At 33.2% G+C, this 19,148-nt stretch overlaps 1 protein-coding gene across 2 annotated transcripts in view; it reads right to left on the reverse strand.

The window, feature by feature from the left end:
* Positions 1-7,475: 7,475 nt before the first annotated feature.
* Positions 7,476-19,148, reverse strand: part of LOC132738599 (glutamate receptor 4-like) — a 79,379-nt gene continuing 67,706 nt past the window's right edge. For both annotated transcript variants that reach the window (XM_060726138.1, XM_060726137.1), the window contains 8 exons: positions 13,940-14,146; positions 13,395-13,750; positions 10,771-10,969; positions 9,958-10,205; positions 9,622-9,730; positions 9,318-9,455; positions 8,567-8,701; positions 7,476-7,945 (listed from right to left, as the gene is read on the reverse strand). In XM_060726138.1, the coding sequence (XP_060582121.1) occupies positions 7,871-7,945; positions 8,567-8,701; positions 9,318-9,455; positions 9,622-9,730; positions 9,958-10,205; positions 10,771-10,969; positions 13,395-13,750; positions 13,940-14,146 (1,467 nt within the window). In that variant the 3' untranslated portion in view covers positions 7,476-7,870. The remainder of the gene's footprint in view (positions 7,946-8,566; positions 8,702-9,317; positions 9,456-9,621; positions 9,731-9,957; positions 10,206-10,770; positions 10,970-13,394; positions 13,751-13,939; positions 14,147-19,148) is intronic.

The raw sequence follows: 19,148 nt of genomic DNA on the forward strand, positions 1-19,148 counted from the left end.
AAATAAGACGTGGAATGGTCTAAGTAGGGGGTACCGATTCATTTCCGCCGGTTTTCATGTTTGTATTATCCTTAGTTTTCTTTAGGCTAAAAGGCTGCCAGACTGCTAGGCTGCCGGGCTGCCAGGCTGCTAGGTTGCTAACTTCACAAATTTCTAAGCGTCAAAATAAAAAATAAACAAAGTTCAATATTTAAAAAGATAAAGATCGCGATACTGAAATAAGACGTGGAATGGTCTAAGTATGGGGTACCGATTCATTTCCGACGGTTTTCATGTTTGTATTATCCTTAGTTTTCTTTAGGCTGTTGGGCTGTTAGGCTGCCAGGCTGCTAGGCTGCTAACTTCACAAATTTCGAAGAGTCAATATATATAAAAAAAACTCAATATTTAAAAAAATAAAGATCGCGATACTGAAACAAGACGTGGAATGGTCTAAGTATGTGGTACCGATTCATTTCCGACGGTTTTAATGTTTGTATTATCCTTAGTTTTCTTTAGGCTAATAGGCTGCTAGGCTGCTAGGCGGCTAACTTCACAATTTCTAAGCGTCAAAATAAAAAATAAACAAAGTTTAATATTAAAAAAAATAAAGATCGCGATACTGAAATAGGACATGGAATGGTCTAAGTATGTGCTACCGATTCATTTCCGACGGTTTTCATGTTTGATTAGCCTTAGTTTTCTTTAGGCTACTAGGCCGCCAGGCTGCTAGGCTGCTAACTTCACAAATTTCGAAGCGTCAAAATAAAAAGAAAGAAAGTTCAATACTTGAAAAAAATAAAGATCGCGATACTGACATAAAACGTGGAATGGTCTAAGTATGTGCTACCGTTCATTTCCGACGGTTTTCAAATGACCTTTCAACGTTTCTATCGCATAGTATTACCAAAATGTACTTCAAAAGATGAATCATTCAATGTTTTTAGATTAGGTTTAGATGTGGGGGATTTAGTTTCCGAATATTAAAAAGGTCTCTCCGACAGTGTCCATGATGATATTTCGTTGTGATATTTTCTAAGAGCAGATATATGATAAGGCTTGTCGAGAGGAAATAGGTTGACTTAGCTTATCTCGATTCTTATCTCATCAACTACATAACTGACAAAATATTACATTTTATTTTTAAATTAGAGCTTAATTAGAGCCTTTACATTTTATATTAGAAAGATTTTCATTTTATTTAAGAGTGACCAATGACATTTCAATTTGCAATTCTAAAATGAACAATGAAAATTCTTTTTATATTCAGTCCTTCCCTGTTTATTTACAGTAAGTCAAACTGATACCGGGCAGAATAAATTGAATATAATATATAATAGAAAGCAATCAGGAGATGAAGAGTCTGTATATTTTATGCCTAGCGGCCCAGCGGCCTAGCGACATGAAGTTGGCGGCCTAGCGGGTTGGCGGCGTGAAGTTGGCGGTGCAGTGCCCCTGCGGCGTAAAGGTTGGCAGCCAAGCGGCCTGGCGGCCTAAAATTTTCATGTTGTAAAATGATAAAAAACAATTAGAACGGCATTCAATAAAGTTCTAATATTTGAAGCTATATAAACTGACAAAATCACTTAATCACTGTGGAGAGTAGTGCCGGAAATTACTGGCTTCAATTTAAAGGTCATAATGTTCGAACACACGTAGTTTCACCGTGTATATCCAGTATCGCAGGAATGTGAAAATAACGTAGAATTGTGCAATAAATGGCGGATACCTGGCAAGAATTTCACCACGGTAAGTAAACTGGCCAATATATAAACTGAAAATCAAAGCACAGAAGGCGCTGAATTTGTTTGGGTCTCAGAATGTCAGAAAGGTGAAGGTTGTGAGATTATAAATCAATTTGTTTTTGTGTGTGCCAGCAATGCTGTTTCTAGTGTTATAACTGTAGTAAATTGGCAATAAGGCTAATTGCAACTCTGATATTCAATTCAATGTTTATTTGGCTTAAACAATTAAAAAAAATAAAAAATAAAAAGGGTTGCCTCATCTGGGATTCGAACCCCAGACCTCTCGCTTGTAACCCCTGCACCACGGCGAAATCTGCCTAAGGCACACCATATTATTTTAAATAACAGTTTGTAATTATTATAAAATTTCGAGATATTTTGTTCACGGTAAACCTGTTGTTTAACACTGATGTAAATAATCATGTCCCTGTCCTAGAGTCAACATCCTTACTTTATTTTTCAGAAAGTCTAAATAACAATAGTACATTTAGGTGATTACAATAATCCGAAGCTTTACTGAAATAGTCGAGCAATTTTCATTGGTTAAATGATATTCATCTGCGTAACAAAATTATTTGAATCTATTACCGGTAAAAATATGTTAAAGAATTACACAATATTAGAAACCTTCGATCAATCGGGAATCCCTCAGAGGTTTGAAAAAAAAATGCGCCTGTCATTTGGAAAACTTTAAGCAGTGATCTCCCCTTAATTTTTCGGCGTTAGTGTACTTATAAAGGTAAGTAACCGCTGCGAGGAATTCGTGATGGACTACTTTCGGATTTTGCAAATAAGCATATCAGGGTCTGAAATTTCGCTACCATTATTTGTTTGATCTGACGACCCAAACAAACAAAAATCACTTTTCCTGCGTTATCGCGAAGCACTATTCACGTACATCGGCGTTACTTCATTAAAACGACTTGAATCACATTTTATCAGCGTATTTTTAATTTTCTATGTCACCAGCAGTTTAGTTAATGTCAGTTGCCTACCGAAAATCGAAATTATATGGTATAATATGCATTGTTGTACTTTCTAGCGTTAGAATTAACGCTCTACACATTGCGCTAATCGGCGTTGTATCACAATACCTAATTATGGAACGCCATAGCTGCCTCATGTTGTTACATTTCTTTTTATCTTGCCCAGAAAGCGTCTTATTATGTCAAATATAAGCGTTGTAATGCCTTTGTAATTTGTCGACCTGTCAAAACATTGCCTTATTATGCGTAACAGTAGTCTTATATTTTTAAAATGTGATGTTGACTTATGTTAACATTGTTTAATTATTTCAAACAGAAGTGTAATGATGTCAAAATGTCGTTTTGGCTTGTCTGAAATGTGTCATATTATGTCAACTAGTCGCGCTATTTGGTCAAATTGTGGGGATATTTTCTCAAAAGACTGTCTGATCATTTGAAACAGTAGTGTTCTCTTGTCGAAATTTGGTGTTGACTTGTAAAAGCACAGCTTTATTTTATCAAACTGCCAGGTTATTTTGTCAAAATACGGTGTTAAAATGTCTTAACATTGTCTTATTGTGTCAAACAACTTTGTTAATTTGCCAGCGTATATAAATATTCGAATTATCTTGCCGAAATGAGGCGTTGACCGGATTAAATCATGCCTTTTTATGATAAACTGTATGCTATTTTGTCAAAAAGCAGTTTTGACAGGTTAAAACTCAATCTTATTAAGTCAAAAAATTGCGGTATCTTTTCGAAATGTGGTAATGACTTGCCTTAACACTTTCTTATAATGTAAAAAAGAAGTCGAAATTTGATGTTTTCTTATAAAACACAGAAACAGTCTTATTATGTCTAATAATTGTGTAAATTTTTTCAAATTCAGTTCTGTCTTGAAAAAGCGCTGTCTAATTTTTGCTAAACTGTCCCGTTATCGTTTTTGCTCTATCTTTTCACGCTCTGCGCGGGCTCTGGTCACGTGATACTAAATTTTGACAAGATCGCATCTGGACAGGATAACACGATTATCTGACATAATGAGACGGTATTTAAACATGTTAACGTCATAAACTGGTAAGTCAACGCCACTGTATTACATAATGATACTGTGTTTCAACAAGAAAACACCACATTTGAAAAGGAAAAATGATACTTCGCCATAAAAGGACGATGTTTAGTAAAATTAACACTGAACCTTGAGAAAATAAAATGACACTTTGACAAAGATGATAGTAATTTTAGACAAGTCATCACCACGTTTCGAAAAGATAATATGACTATTTGACATAATAAGACGAATATAGACACGTTGAATCTGTATTTAGACATAATAGCATGACAGTTTTACAAATTAAAATAGAGTTTTAACAGTTCATAACCATAATTTGTAAAGATACCACCATTATTTCACATAATAAGACGGTGTTTAGGCCGGTTAACATAAAGTTTGGAAAAAATAGCATGGCGATCTGAGAAAATAAGGCAATGTTTAGACATGTCAATACCATCTTTCGACAAGTCAACAATACTGTTTGACATAATGAAATAACGTTTACACAAATAAACAAAATTTATTGGCGAGTCAACATTAGTATTTCACATAATACGTATATTTATAGACAGGATAACAACAGTTTTAGACAAGAAAGCATGATATTTTGGCACAATAAGACAGAATAACACCACCTCATACAAAGCAACATAACGGTTTGACAAAACAGGACAACACTCAGCCAGGCCATTATATCGGTTGAACAAGATATCACTACTAGCCGACATAATAAGACAAGAGTTTGTCAAGTTGGCACCAAGTTCGGACAAGATAACACTATTGTTTCACATAATAAGACAATTTCTAGACAAATTACCACAACAGTTTGACAAGACAGCATGCTATTTTGACATAAAAGACATTCTTTAAGCAAGATAACACCGAATTTGAGCACAATGGCATGGCAGTCTGACAAAATGTGACGGTGTTTAGACAAGTCAATACCACATTTGGACAAGACAAAACGACATTATAACATAATACAACAGTGTCATAACAAACCAGGATCACATTTGGACAAGATGACACCAACTTCCGACAAGATAACACTACTGTTTCACATGATAAGACAATTTCAAGACAATTCAACACCACATTCAAACAAGTCTGTGTTCAGACATATTGAAATCTTAATTCGAAAAGATGACGTGCATTTTAGACATATTTAGACTTCTATTCGGCATGTTAACACCGGATTTTCACATGATAACATGACGTTTTAAATAATAAGACAGTGTTTAGACAAGTCAGCACTACGTGTTGACAAGACAGAATGAATATTTGACCTAATAAGACTTCATTAAGACAGGTTCTCATAAAACGTTGGCAAGCCAACACTTCTATTATACATAATTAGACGCTTTTAGGGAAAACTAAATTGAAATGTAACAACATGAGGCAGCTATGGCGTTCCATACCTAATTTTATCTTCCTTTAAAGCTGCATACAAACAAAGTCACTCCCAAGGCGGAACCAATTTTAACCCCAGCGACTTAGTAACTTCAATAAATAAGAAGGTTTTGCTATAGGCCAAATATCTAAGCTCTGGACATTGTTTTTTGGAAGATGATTTTTAAGTGACCCTTACTATAAACAACTGTCATCGATTTATTTCCCGAATATATACCCGTAAATTTCCGAATAAAAACGACAAATCAGATGACAGTTGTTTATATTCGACAAGATGGTGGTGTTTTTTTTATATACAATTTCATCAGGGAAATATTCTTTCCAAAAATGCTTGGAATCGCCGTTCAGCCATGAATAAAGAAATAATATTTCATTTCTTGCCCAATACATTTAATATGTGGTCAACACATAAAGCCAACAGAAGTTCTTGCTTTACTCTACCATTCCGTTCTAGTCAAAATATTTTGACGTGCTAAGCTAGATTTTGATAAATTGTTTGTCCTGTGTTAAACACGACTAAACGCGTAGTACAATTAGTTGAACTACATATGCTACTTAATCACTGCATCAATCGGTAAAAATAATTAGCTACTTGCTTAATTAACAAAAGTTACTTGCTGCACATTAAAATTGATGTCTGCGAATGACTTAATAAATGGAATTTACGTTCTACATGTATACTCCGTCGACTGCTTTGCGAAGGTATTTTTTAAACGGACTATAACTGACCTGCTACTAGTATATCCTATAGGTATGACGCAATAAAAACTCTCATGATATTAAACTCGCCCGGATGAAAACGTTATAAAGTTTTTTTTATTTAAAAACGAACAAAATATACACTTATTTAGACTACATTCTCTAATCAGAAATGATATGTAGCAAAAAATATTGAAATTTGCTGTGTTTATCCTGCAGGAGACAAAAGACTGTTACTGAGTTCTTACATTGATAATGGTATCTTTCAGTTGTACGAATAAGTAACCCGACATGGCGGATGGGTGAGTCCATTTACCATCCCTCAATGAAGTTTTTGACGTCCATTTTGTTATCATGTGGTACTGAATTATTCCCTTTTATTGGCTAAAAGCAGGCGGTGTACAGGTAGAACTGTTCAAATCTTGTCAATTGTATATATCGCTGTCCAGGAACGGCGATAATAAGAAAAGTTTTACCTTGGTTCAATAGATAAATTGTTCGACTACATATTGCATAATTTGATTTTATCGTTTCAAAAACTGCGAGGCGAAAACCCCGATTGGGCATAGACACCTTTATGGGAGTTGTTACCCTTCTATATTACTAGTAGTATATAGTGTAATGGGAATATAAATGTTTTCTACCATCAAACACATATATTGTGAACATTCAATGAGCCCTACCCCTTTGAAATTAACAAAAGACAATCAAATTATGAATTTATTTCAAAAGTAAACATATATATATCGATTTACAATAAATAAAATTAAAAAAAAACTTTGACATAGTTATATGTTCGTCGATTATTCCAGGCATATTAAAGTAGTACATGTATAGTATTCGACGCAATCAATTTCGGATACGCATACGTCAAAGAGAAAAAATGGAACATAATTATGTTGTAAAAACATCAAATTCCTTATTCGTTTCCAACCCTACATACACAATATCTCAGCTCTGAACATTGTAGTTTCTGAGGGAAAACTTTAAAACAAATTCGACTTTAAGTCTATTTTTAGGTAATGTGTACATGTATGCATCAGACTGGAACCATTTAAATAACTGCTATAGAAGGATAAAGTTTGGTCAAAATCAACAACCATGAAGTTAAGATGGTCTTTAAAGAAATTCTGGACAACGAAGAACGATCGAGGGCGGACAGCTTGCCATCATAAAAAGTCACTTCTAAAAATGCATCTTTCTACTGGCGTACTCATTAGTTCTCCAAGTGAAGCTACTGACAAATGCATGTTTCTACTGGCGTACTCATTAGTTCTCCAAGTGAAGCTACTGACAAATGCATGTTTCTATTGACGTACTCATTAGTTCTCCAAGTGAAGCTACTGACAAATGCATCTTTCTACTGACGTACTCATTAGTTCTCCAAGTGAAGCTACTGACAAATGCATGTTTCTACTGACGTACTCATTAGTTCTCCAAGTGAAGCTACTGACAAATGCATCTTTCTATTGACGTACTCATTAGTTCTCCAAGTGAAGCTACTGACAAATGCATCTTCCTACTGACGTACTCATTAGTTCTTCCTACTGACGTACTCATTAGTTCTCCAAGTGAAGCTACTGACAAATGCATCTTCCTACTGACGTACTCATTAGTTCTTCCTACTGACGTACTCATTAGTTCTCCAAGTAAAGCTACTGACAAATGATAGTTATTTGTGATACTGTTTTATCATTATTGGATGAAAAATGTTTTGTGTAATTTTGAATTTCTATAGCAGGTATTTGTGATACTGTTTTATCATTATTGGATGAAAAATGTTTTGTGTAATTTTGAAAAGAAAGTGTGTTTACCAGGAGTCACATTTCTTAAAATTAAGTACGTCTTAAACAGCCCATGAATGAAATTGCCGAGAAATGTTTTCAATTTCTTAAGTACACTTGTTAACTAATCTTTTGTAGATTCTGCACAACTTTCTCTTACTCGTTTGATAAAAGTGTTTATTCCTTTGTCTGTGTGCTCCAAATAGATTTAAATATCCACAGCCGAGGCGCACGTCACGTGATGTCATCATCTAGTGAAATTATTTTGTCTCCATGATTGTCATCTTCAAATTCGATTAAATGCGGTTCCTGAAATTGAACTTCAAGTATTACTCATGCAATTTAGGAATGTTATTGAGTTATTATCATGAAAAGTATGAGATTAATCACTTTTGAACTTAATTAAAAAATGTTAATTTCATTTTGATAATTAAAGTTTCTTCAAGCTGCTATTGAACGAATCGAAAATCATGAGAATACTGTAGTCGATTTAAAGTTAACTGATCTATAATGTACCGGTATGTATACAATAAGTAATTACGTTGATATTATTTATTACCAGACATTAAAACAAACAACGTAACAAATATATAATTAAATGGATGTTGTTTGCAAATGCGAGATACATCGTCAGATATTACATATATCTACATGTATACATTACAGCAGGTAGAACAAAATATTATTTTTCATCATATCACTAAGAACATTATTATCATATTTTTCAAGTAATATCCAAAATCAAAATGATACATTTCTATTGTTTTGTCAACATTTAGTTTATTTTATACATTTGAAATACTTATAGAAAACGTGCCTAATGTAGACCAATCCTCTTAATGAAGACATTGCATAATGTAAACTGAGTAAATGTATTTCTGAAAAATTATTCCGACAAATAAATCAGAAAATTAAAAAGCAACTGTTTACCCCGCCATTACTCGTTGTGCAGGTGATCACAGGGGGAGTATCAATAATAACTCGTTTTGCCATAGGATGTGTGTATCGCACACTGGGATAGTCATGATTGTGGTTACTTAATCTGCTGTTCACGGCTAACACATCCTAGATAGTGATCATTTATGGTATTAGTGAAAACATAATAAAAACAATAACGTATAAAAACAGTAAGATTAGATATTCTTGTATAAAATCTGCGCAAGCAGGTAAATTGCACATTAAAGGAGAAGAACACACGTTTACGGACAAAATCACGCAAGCACGAGCCGTGAGGACACCATGTATAAAAAGTTGACTGCAAAGACGGGCACAGTAGTTCCAGCATCATAACATAACTGTTAAATGAAATTTCACAAGCAGTGAAAAACATGACGGAACCGTTTTCTTTAAACGAAAAAGAAATATCATAACGCGCAATTACCATATAAGACGGGCGCTAAGGCACCTTTTTTCGTGCATTTACATTTGCAGAATGCTTCAGACTTATTGATCCACTGACACTGTGCGCTCGGGCTTTACTTGCGTCTTCGTACTTCTGAAGATGTCAATGCACAAAAGGTGCATTCATTATTCCTATATTAATGTAGTGCTATGAAACCACTTTACAAGAAAAATACGGTTACATCGACCTTTTCCTTAACTTGAGAAAAACAACTTTTAATCAAATTTGGATAAGTCAAAGACACTACTTTGTACTTTTATATCATCAGACATAATTTACCTTTGGGTAATTAGCTTTGATTTTTGCATGGAATGCAATTTGTGATAATGAGATGATCATAGCCAAAACAAGTCCTCCAATAAGAATATGGAATATTCCTGACACATTACTTAGATTGAGAGCATTCTTTCCTTTGTCCTGTTAAATATAAAGGTAAACATTAGGTAGATACATTATAAATTATGAAATGCCTAAACATTCTTATTCATTGAACTTTTAAGAAAATATAAGACATTGCATCAAGTAGTAAAGGGTGGTAAACAAACAATTTATTTAAATTGTATCTATAAAGTGCATGTTTTACCGAACCATCAGCATTTCCACATTCTCCTTTACTGTACCACCATTTTTCTTCTAATTTGTGAAGAAACCCCTTTTCTCTCAGCTCCAACACTGCTATATTGAGTTTACTTCTGCAGGAAAAATATGGTACTATTAAATAGCTATAAATGAAACTTTTTTGTTGCATTCATATTCCTTTTCAAAATTGAATCTAATAGCATTTTATTGTGAAAAAGAGAAAACGGGTTTACCTAAAAATTCTTGACAGTTGTATGTCTAGTACACAAAATTATTAACAATTTAACAATGGAACAGAAATATCATGAATTTTGACGTTTAATATACAAAAATGACTTACGTTAAATCTGAATATTTAGGCATGGCTAATCCGTATCCTTTCTGGTCTAAATTGCGCCCAACTTTCATAGTCTTGCAAGGTTTTCTTTGGTTGTAGAAATTGTTGCTTGACGACTCTAGAAGGAAGGCATATGTGTGTCTTTCATTTATGACACGTTTCCAGCCTTCCTCCGGTGAGTCAACATATACAGAAGGAATAGCATCTTCCATGACAGTAAACATCTGTCTGTATATAGGTACTCTTGAACTCTTTAATTGGAAATATTTCATTGTATAATATTAGTCAATTAAGATATGGAGTAGTTGTTAACATGACAATAATGTCTGCATAATATTGAAAAATACTTTAAAATAGATATAGAAATAATACGTGTATTGCAAGACTTAATTATATTTCAAATAGTAAGTAATAGAAAGAGCATCGAAACACGAGGCTATCTATGAGGGGGCGTAGCCCCCGATTATTAATCAGATTGCCGAGTGTTTTGATGTTCTTTCTCTTTTGTATCATAGTCAGATATAAAAACACGCTGCCTGTTGTCAAAATATGACACCCCAGAAAAAGTAACCAATGAACGAGCATCTTCAGATGCCGTCTGCCGTCACAAATAGTAAACCCTAGCAAATATGAGCTAATCAACGGGCATGCTCTGGAGTGCGGGTAACTGATACTTGCACTACAGTTAACGCACTATGCACGTATATGTATACGATATAACTCTGACACATTTTCAACAGAAAGGTCCCCAAACTATGATACAATAGGTTGATAGTTTTATATTTGGAGGAGTCAACTCATAACAAATATACCTACCTCAAAAAATTGATAAGTGGCGCCAGATTTCTGTATACCATACTTAAGATTAGATTGTTTTACTAAGTCATCTACAGAGTTGATAGGCGTTGTTAATTTTTCAAATGTGAGAAAAGCTGCAAGATTGGCTGTATATGATGATATGGTTATTAATGTGAAAAACCACCAGGCACTTGCGAGAACTCGGCCTGAAAGCGACCTGAAGTGAAGATAATATCAATAAGATTCATTACAATAATTAAATAACATCAGATAGAGTTCAATGTGAAACTATTCGAACTAAATATTATTTTGGATTATTTCATTATTTTAAAAACCACGGCGTTCTTCTTCCCGATCTAAAAAAGAAAAGAAGTGATATGAAATAAAGCATTTAAAAGTTGTTACAATAGTGCAAAAAACTAATTGGTTTAAAGTGACATTATGCTCATATTTTTAAAGTCACGTTCAGCTGAATTGTCTTTAAATTTCAAAAGTTTGACTGTTAAAATGGTGTTTGACCAACAGTTGATATAGGAAAATGTTTAAGCTGCCTTAAGAATAAAAAGACTGCCACACTCTTTTTAGCTCGACTATACGAAGTATATGGAGAGCTGTCCTACTCGCCCCGGCGTCGGCGTCCGTGTCAAGATTTAAGATTATAGTTTTGGTGCAGTAAAATATTTTTCACTATAACTTTGTTATTTCTTAAGGTATCAACTTCAAATATATGTTCCTTATCATCAACCACATTTTATGTGACAAGGTTCATAACTCTAGAACCAATATTTTCAGATTAATCTCCCCTTAAACTTAGAATTTTCCTTAAAAAATACTATTTTTTACTGTTACTTATTTATTTCTTAAGGGATCAACCTCATACTTCAAATATATGTACCTTATCATCATCCCTACCTTAAGTGACAATGTTCATAACTCTAGCACCAATATTTTCAGATTTATCTCCCCTTGAACTTAGAATTTTCCTAAAAAAATACTATTTTTACTGTTACTTCTTTATTTCTTAAGGGATCAACCTAAGGCTTCAAATATATGTACCTTATCACCATCCCCATCTTATGTGATAAAGTTCATAACTCAAGCACCAATATTTTCAGATTTATCTCCCCTTGAAGTTAGAATTTTCCTTAAAAAATATTATTTTTTACTGTTATTTATTTCTAAAGGGATCAACTTCATACTTCAAATATATGTACCTTATTATCATCCACATCTTATGTGACAAGGTTCATAACTCTATAGCACCAATATTGCAAGAATTATCTCCCCATAAACATAAGATTTTTTTACTGGAAAAATGTTATTTTTTACTATAACTTTTCTATAACTTTTTTAGTTTTAAAGGAATCTTTCTCAAACTTCAAATACTTATTCCTTATCATCAATTACATTTTATGTAACAATGTTCATAACTCTTGAAGCAATATTTACAGATTTATCTCTCTTTGAACTTAGGATTTTCTTTAAGAAATATTATAACTTCTTTACTTTTTAAGGTATCTACTTCAAACTTCAAATATATATTTCTTATCATTACACACATGTGTGACAAGGTTCATAACTCTAGCGTGACTATTTCTAGAATTATTCCCCTTGATCTTGGAATTTATGTTAACTAATGTTATTTTTTTACTATAACTTAATACATAATTATACATAATTGATTTTTCTTTCATAGTTTTGTCCTCCTTACTGCGTCCAATATTTTATTAGTCGAGCTTCGCTGTCTCCTGTGACAGCTCTTGTTTATAATCTAAACGTTACAGGACTTTAATGGATATTTACAGAAATTTTGCTTGGATCCTTGCATTATTTATTGTTTATGCAAAGTAAATTAGATCTATTAGATTTAAAGAATTTGTGGCAAAATAAAAACTTATTCTGACTTTCATCTGTTTACTCACTATCTATCATTGGATGGGTATAATGTCATTTTAACCTCAGCGCTAAAAGTAGCTTCTATTGGGGAAGAGAACTTATTTTGTATAATTTCGGTTTAAATATAAAAAGACATCTGCAATATACCGCTTTTAAAGTAATAGAATACATACTAATTACATAACCATATATTTGATACTTAAATTACTTTGGCAAGTATCATCTAAATTAAAAACGACTGAAAAATCGATGTAACCATTTTACATAATTGATGTCATTAATTTTACATAATTCATTAAGATAATCCATGCAAACATCAAATTACATCATAATGCAATCGGTGGTTATACTCAAGTTATACTCAAGTGTCGGCATGTACCTGAAGGTACAAAGAGACTCCCAGCCCTCACATGACATTTAAAGTATCTTAAATGCCAACAAAACAAAGCATTTAAAAATGAATAAGAAAGCCTTGATAAAAACAAAAACATTTTCATGTATGTTGAAGGATACACTAGATAGCATCAATGTCTGAACGTTACAAATGCATTAACAACAACACGATATTTGAACACAAGTAACCAATTAAAATTCTCTATCAGTAAAAGAAAATCTGGAATTCCTAAAATAGTAAAACGAGAAACTATGTGATAATTGAGGAATGCCATGCATCCAGAAGCTGATATCGACCCAAAGATAAAAAGAAGAACTTTATGCTAGCTACATAATAACTTAGTTTGTCGCACCTTGGGAAGATATCAGGGCCCTGCTGCATAAGAGCACCCAACGAGAACCATAAAGTATTTATAAAAGAGAAAGTATCAGAAGGGGCGGTATCTGCATCCGTGTCTTCATCCTGCCACTCATACGGACTAAATCGCCCAACCATATAAAGTATAAAACTGACTGCAAAAAATCCACCAATGATAAGACCCCAAACTTGTAATGACAATGGGTCCATAAATGAGAAGACTCCTGGTTTTTCTCTTTCTGGTTTCTTTATCATGATAGAGATCCCTGTATTCATGTAAGGTTTAGTGAAATAAACAGCTTCCTCTCGCTGATGTGTTATAGTTAGACTTGCTAATGCGATGTCAGCTTCCTGAAACATAAAACACACGAACATTATTTAATTATGTCCAAAATTGAATTCTGTTTGTTGCATTAAAATCTTTTTACATAAACAATCATAGTATAAAATACGTGTTTTGTAAACGTTATCTTATTATTTATCATTATCCATGTAGTCATTTCTCATGGATTTTAGTACTAAACGAAATAAAGCACACACCCCTGTCATCAATTCGCCAATTAGTCCGTTCCAAGAACCGTTTTCTTTTGATCCATATTCAGAATCATTGACGAGTTTTAAGGTGTAAGTTATGTTTGCAAGTTCACCAACTTTCTTCATCATATCTATACAGTAACCCTCAAAACGTTCATTGCCAATCCAAGGTTTACCGTTGTCCGTTTTCTTTAACTGTACAAATGGTTCGTTCTGTAACGTAGAATTAAAAAAGCTGTAGTTACATAAAGGAATTTATCACACACCCGTGCCGATTTTGCGACTCCGTAAATATGGTATTGCACGGCCGTGCATATATTTTGACGTGACGTCATTAGCGTTATACAAACATAGTGTAAAGACGCGCTAAATGTTAGCGTTATATTATAGGCGCGTCAATGAAAAATGACTCTTATTTCACTTAAAACGGTCTTTATTTTGGGTATGTGATAAATAGAATATTAAATTCGTGTAAGTTTATTACTGAATTTATTGCACTCGTTGAATAAAATAATATTATGCTCGCCAAAGGCTCGCATAATATAATTTTATTCAACTCGTGCAATTAATTCAGTATTGAACTTACACTCATTCAATATCCTCTATATAATTGTTTTAAGTGAAACAAGTAAAACGTTGCAATTTTTTCACGAGCGTGAAGCTTACGTCTAAGTGAGATATATAGAGGATATTGAATGAGTGTAAGTTCAATACTGAATTTATTGCACGAGTTGAATAAAATTATATCATGCTCGCCAGAGGCTCGCATAATATTATTTTATTCAACGAGTTCAATAAATTCAGTATTGAACTTATACGAATTTAATATTCTTTTTATTACATACCAAAAATAAAGACCGTTTAAAGTGAAAAAGAGTCATTTTTCATTGACGCGCCTAAAGTATAACGCTACTATTAAGCGCGTCTTTACACTATGTTTTGTATAACGCTAATGACGTCATGTCAAAATATATGCACGGCCGTGCAATACCATTTTTACGGAGTCGCAAAATCGGCACGGGTGTGTGATAAAAACCATTCAGTACAATAAGATAATAAGATAATTTAAAAAAAACCCAACAATTGTTGGTTGTATTCATTGAAACGCGTGAGAATCAAGTACGTAAAGAAGTACGTCAGACGTTAACTGCTACGCGAACATTGAGTGAGTTCACGTTTATCGTCATCTTTGCTGCGTAACTTTTAAACAAGTATTTTTAAGTGTTTCTATTGGAATCGAGATATATATTTTCCATATTTCACGGAAAACGAAAAAAAAAACCCAACAAAAAACAACATTTTTTTTGACGTGATGTCGATTGCATTATACAATAATACTGTAAAGACGTACTACTACATGTGCGTTAATGAAAACGTGGTTCTTTTTTACCGTATATTAGTGTTTTTACCATTATGGATATCTTTATCGATGGAAGAAAAGAATAATTTTTAATGAACATGGACTCCAAATTGGATTTTTAAAATGTTCATATATATGTTTATTTTTTTTGGTCTGGTATTATGTAAAATTGGACATGTTTCAATAGTTTTAATATCAGCCGATTAAAAAGACAATAAATGATCAGGCAAAAACCTACTGTAATATGTGGTTCAATTCCAGAGCATTCCTGTAATAACTATCACATAAATAAGCGGACACAACATAAGTTGATTTTGGGTAATAAGTTTAAAGTGAACACATTCTGTTTATATGAGGAACTCCGCCTTTAGGTCATCAGAACATGAACAAATACAGGTTATATTTCATTCATATATTAGAATTAAATACAAATTAAGTGCAAGGGACAGGTTGGTAATATCTTTTCAAATAATGCTTTTTGGGACTTACAAAATTGATAAAATATCTGATTTTTTGTGTATAATTTATTCTTTACATTTTTACGGCACGTCATGTTATGCATGTTACATTATTAGGCCTACATTAGTATAATATTTTTTTATCAAATTTGTGTGCCGTGAAAAATAAACAAACAATCAGATACTTTGTTCGTTATCCATAGAGCTATCTTCTTGGCGACATAACTCTATCCTTCACGACAGAGCTGGGAGGTAATTAGAATTTATTTCATATAAAGCCAACTTTTTCAATAAGAAATAAATTCATACATTTTAATGATTACATGTAATGTGAACACATAGTTGCAGTACATATTTTACATATTTTTCGATGTCTGAAAATTGTTTTAGAAGCATAATTATATACATATATAAAATTTCACTGAAGTCAAGTAACTACAAAATACAGAATCTTTAAGAGTTACCTTTAAAATCATAATTTCTGAGCAATATTGAAACAGATTTACAACAATACTGTTAAGAAAACGTTAAAGAAACTGTATAATGCTTGGTTTTAAGGTCGACGGCAAAATATTTTTACATATTTATAAATTGCAGCTTAAATTAATCCGATCAGGGTTTTATGGAACTGAGGTAAACAGTTATTTAAGTGACTTGACTCGATAAAATTTATTACGAACATATGCAAAATGGGTAGTTTTAGCGTAGAAAATATTATAATAAGAAACACATCTATAGACCTAAAAGGTCACCTGAGTGCAGATTATTAATGTTTTCTTTTTTGCGCAAATAATTTTAATTCATTTTTAAAAACATCAAAATCACATAAATATTTTAGTTTCAATACATTGTCTTTATATAATATTACGCATGATAATATATTGTTCAACTTATATCCTCTCCCTTGGGTGGCCTTAACCCTAAAAACAAAGGTGTCATGCATTCCACAAAAACTAACTTCTTTTTAATTATTATACATGTATCTAGGTGATTAATACCCCCTCCAGCAACCTTGACTTTTTGGAAATTTAAGTGGCCTGAAGCAAAATATTAATTCAACTTATAATTCATAAAGCTTTAACTGTGTACAAATAATTCTTAACTAATTATATCCTCCAAGAACTCTTAACTAAAGTTATCCTTCAAGAAACCATTTTTCTATTTTAGTAACAGTGACCCTTGATCCCAGGGGGTATAAAAGCAAACCGACCCGGGGGGGGGGTCTGCATATAAGCTTGCTAAATACAAGTTTGATTACTATATCTCATGTAATTATAGTCCGGAAAACTATTTTTTCTATTTTAAGTAACGGTGACCTACACCAAATGGGGTCCAAAGGCAAAAAGAACAACAAAAAAAAACAACAACAACAACATCATCAGCAAAACATTGGTCTTCATATTAGCTTACTATATACAGAGTTTGATTACAGTATCTCATTCTTAACTCTAGTTATTGTCTAAAAACCATTTTTCTTTTTTTAATAACAGTGACTTTGACCCAATGGGGTCCGAATGCAATACCAAGCAAGCTTGCTTGATACCAAGTATTATTTACAATATATCATTTTTAACTATATTTATTGTCCAGGAACCATTTATCTATTTTAGTAATGGTGACCTTGACCTCTTGGGGTACAAATGCAATACCAGCCAAGGTCTTCATAGTATAAGCTTGCAATATACTTCGTTTGCGGGAGTATAATTATGCAAACGGCTTAACTGCCTCATTACAATGTAGTAATAAAAATATATTTACTATATACGACCAAGTAAGCCCCACCCTGGGACCTGCCCACATCCCAGGGGCTATAGATTTCATCATAACTATGTATTTAATTATTTACTTTATACCCAGGAGCAGAGGAGAAGATTTTCAAAAAATTATGTATTTTCACTACATAAGTATTAGAGCCCCCCTTAAAAACAACAACAACAGAATCCCTGACCCTGGGGCCATGAAATTTTGGAACATCCGATCTCATCATTACTATGCATTTCCTTTGTTTCCTAAAAAGGGGGGGGGGAGGATATTTTTATACTTTCACTTTATATTCAACAGAGCCCGCCCTAGCACCTGAACCACTGACCCAGGGGCCATGAATTTCACAATTTTGCTTATTATAATCATGCCAACAGTTTGACTGCTTGATGCCCAGGAGTAAAGAAGAAGACTTTTAAAGATTGCATTAATTTTTAGATTTTAGCCTCACCCCTCAGGCCCCAGGGGTCAGAGACCATAATATTCACAACTTTTCTCCTTCACCTACAAATGCTTTATGCCAAAATTGGTTAGAATTGATTCAGTATAATGGGTTAGTAAGAACAAAGGAAAAGTTCCAAACCATGCGATAATGAAATGCAGCAGCACAACAACAATTTATAATTGACAGGGTGTTTTCCACAGGTGTTCATTACCGTTACAGAAAGTCAATTACACTTCTCGAACAGAATACATAAAATGGCGTAATGAAGAAAAGGAAACATATCGCGCAGGCCTGATAAGCAATCTGTTAAACTTTGATAATTTGTTAGACGAGTCGGGAGAGGATCAAGCTTCCGTAAACAGTATGGTGAACTCTTTTACAAACATTATACGTAACATTGCAGACCCTCTTTTTCGGAGAACCGTTTATACAGGACAACAGTTTGTGAATAATAGCAAAGACGACAGTTCTAAATGGTTCGATAATGATTGAAAAATTGCAAAAATAACATATAAAAACGCATTATACCAGTTTAATAGAACACACAGTAAAGAAAATAGAATAGAGTTATGTCGATGTAAGAAAATATATAAATCAAAGCACAAAAGGCGCTGAATTTGTTTGTGTCTCAGAATGTCAGAAATGTGAAGGTTGTGAGATTATAAAACAATTTGTTTTTGTATAGTGCCACTGCCACCAATGCTTTCAAGCGTTTTAATTGTAGTAGATTGGCTATAAGACTAATTGCAACACTGATATTCAATCCAATGTTTATTTGACTTAAACAATTTGAAAAAAAATGAGTTGCCTCAACTGGGATTTGAACTCCAGACCTCTCGCTTCCTAAGCGAGCGCGCAAACCCCTCGGTCACGGTGTATTGATATCTCAACGGTCTGAAGAAAACCATATTATTCTAAATTAGGGTTTGTAACGACGCTAGCAGTTGTTTAACTCATGGCGCTTACTATAAGCATGTATATCTATAAAGAATAACACAATATTAGAAATCTTCGACCATTCGGGAATTATTTTGCTTGAAAATTAATGCGCCTGTCATGTGACCATATTTACGCAGTGATCTCCCCTGAATTTTTCGGCCTTAGTGTTACATATAAAGGGAATTAACCGCTTCAAAAAAGCGGACTACTTTCGGCATTTGCAATTAACAGCATTAGAGTGTGAAATTTCGC

The sequence above is a fragment of the Ruditapes philippinarum genome, unplaced genomic scaffold (assembly GCF_026571515.1).
Source record: "Ruditapes philippinarum isolate M1 unplaced genomic scaffold, ASM2657151v2 ctg1664_1_1_1_1, whole genome shotgun sequence".
In the NCBI taxonomy this organism is placed as follows: domain Eukaryota; kingdom Metazoa; phylum Mollusca; class Bivalvia; order Venerida; family Veneridae; genus Ruditapes; species Ruditapes philippinarum.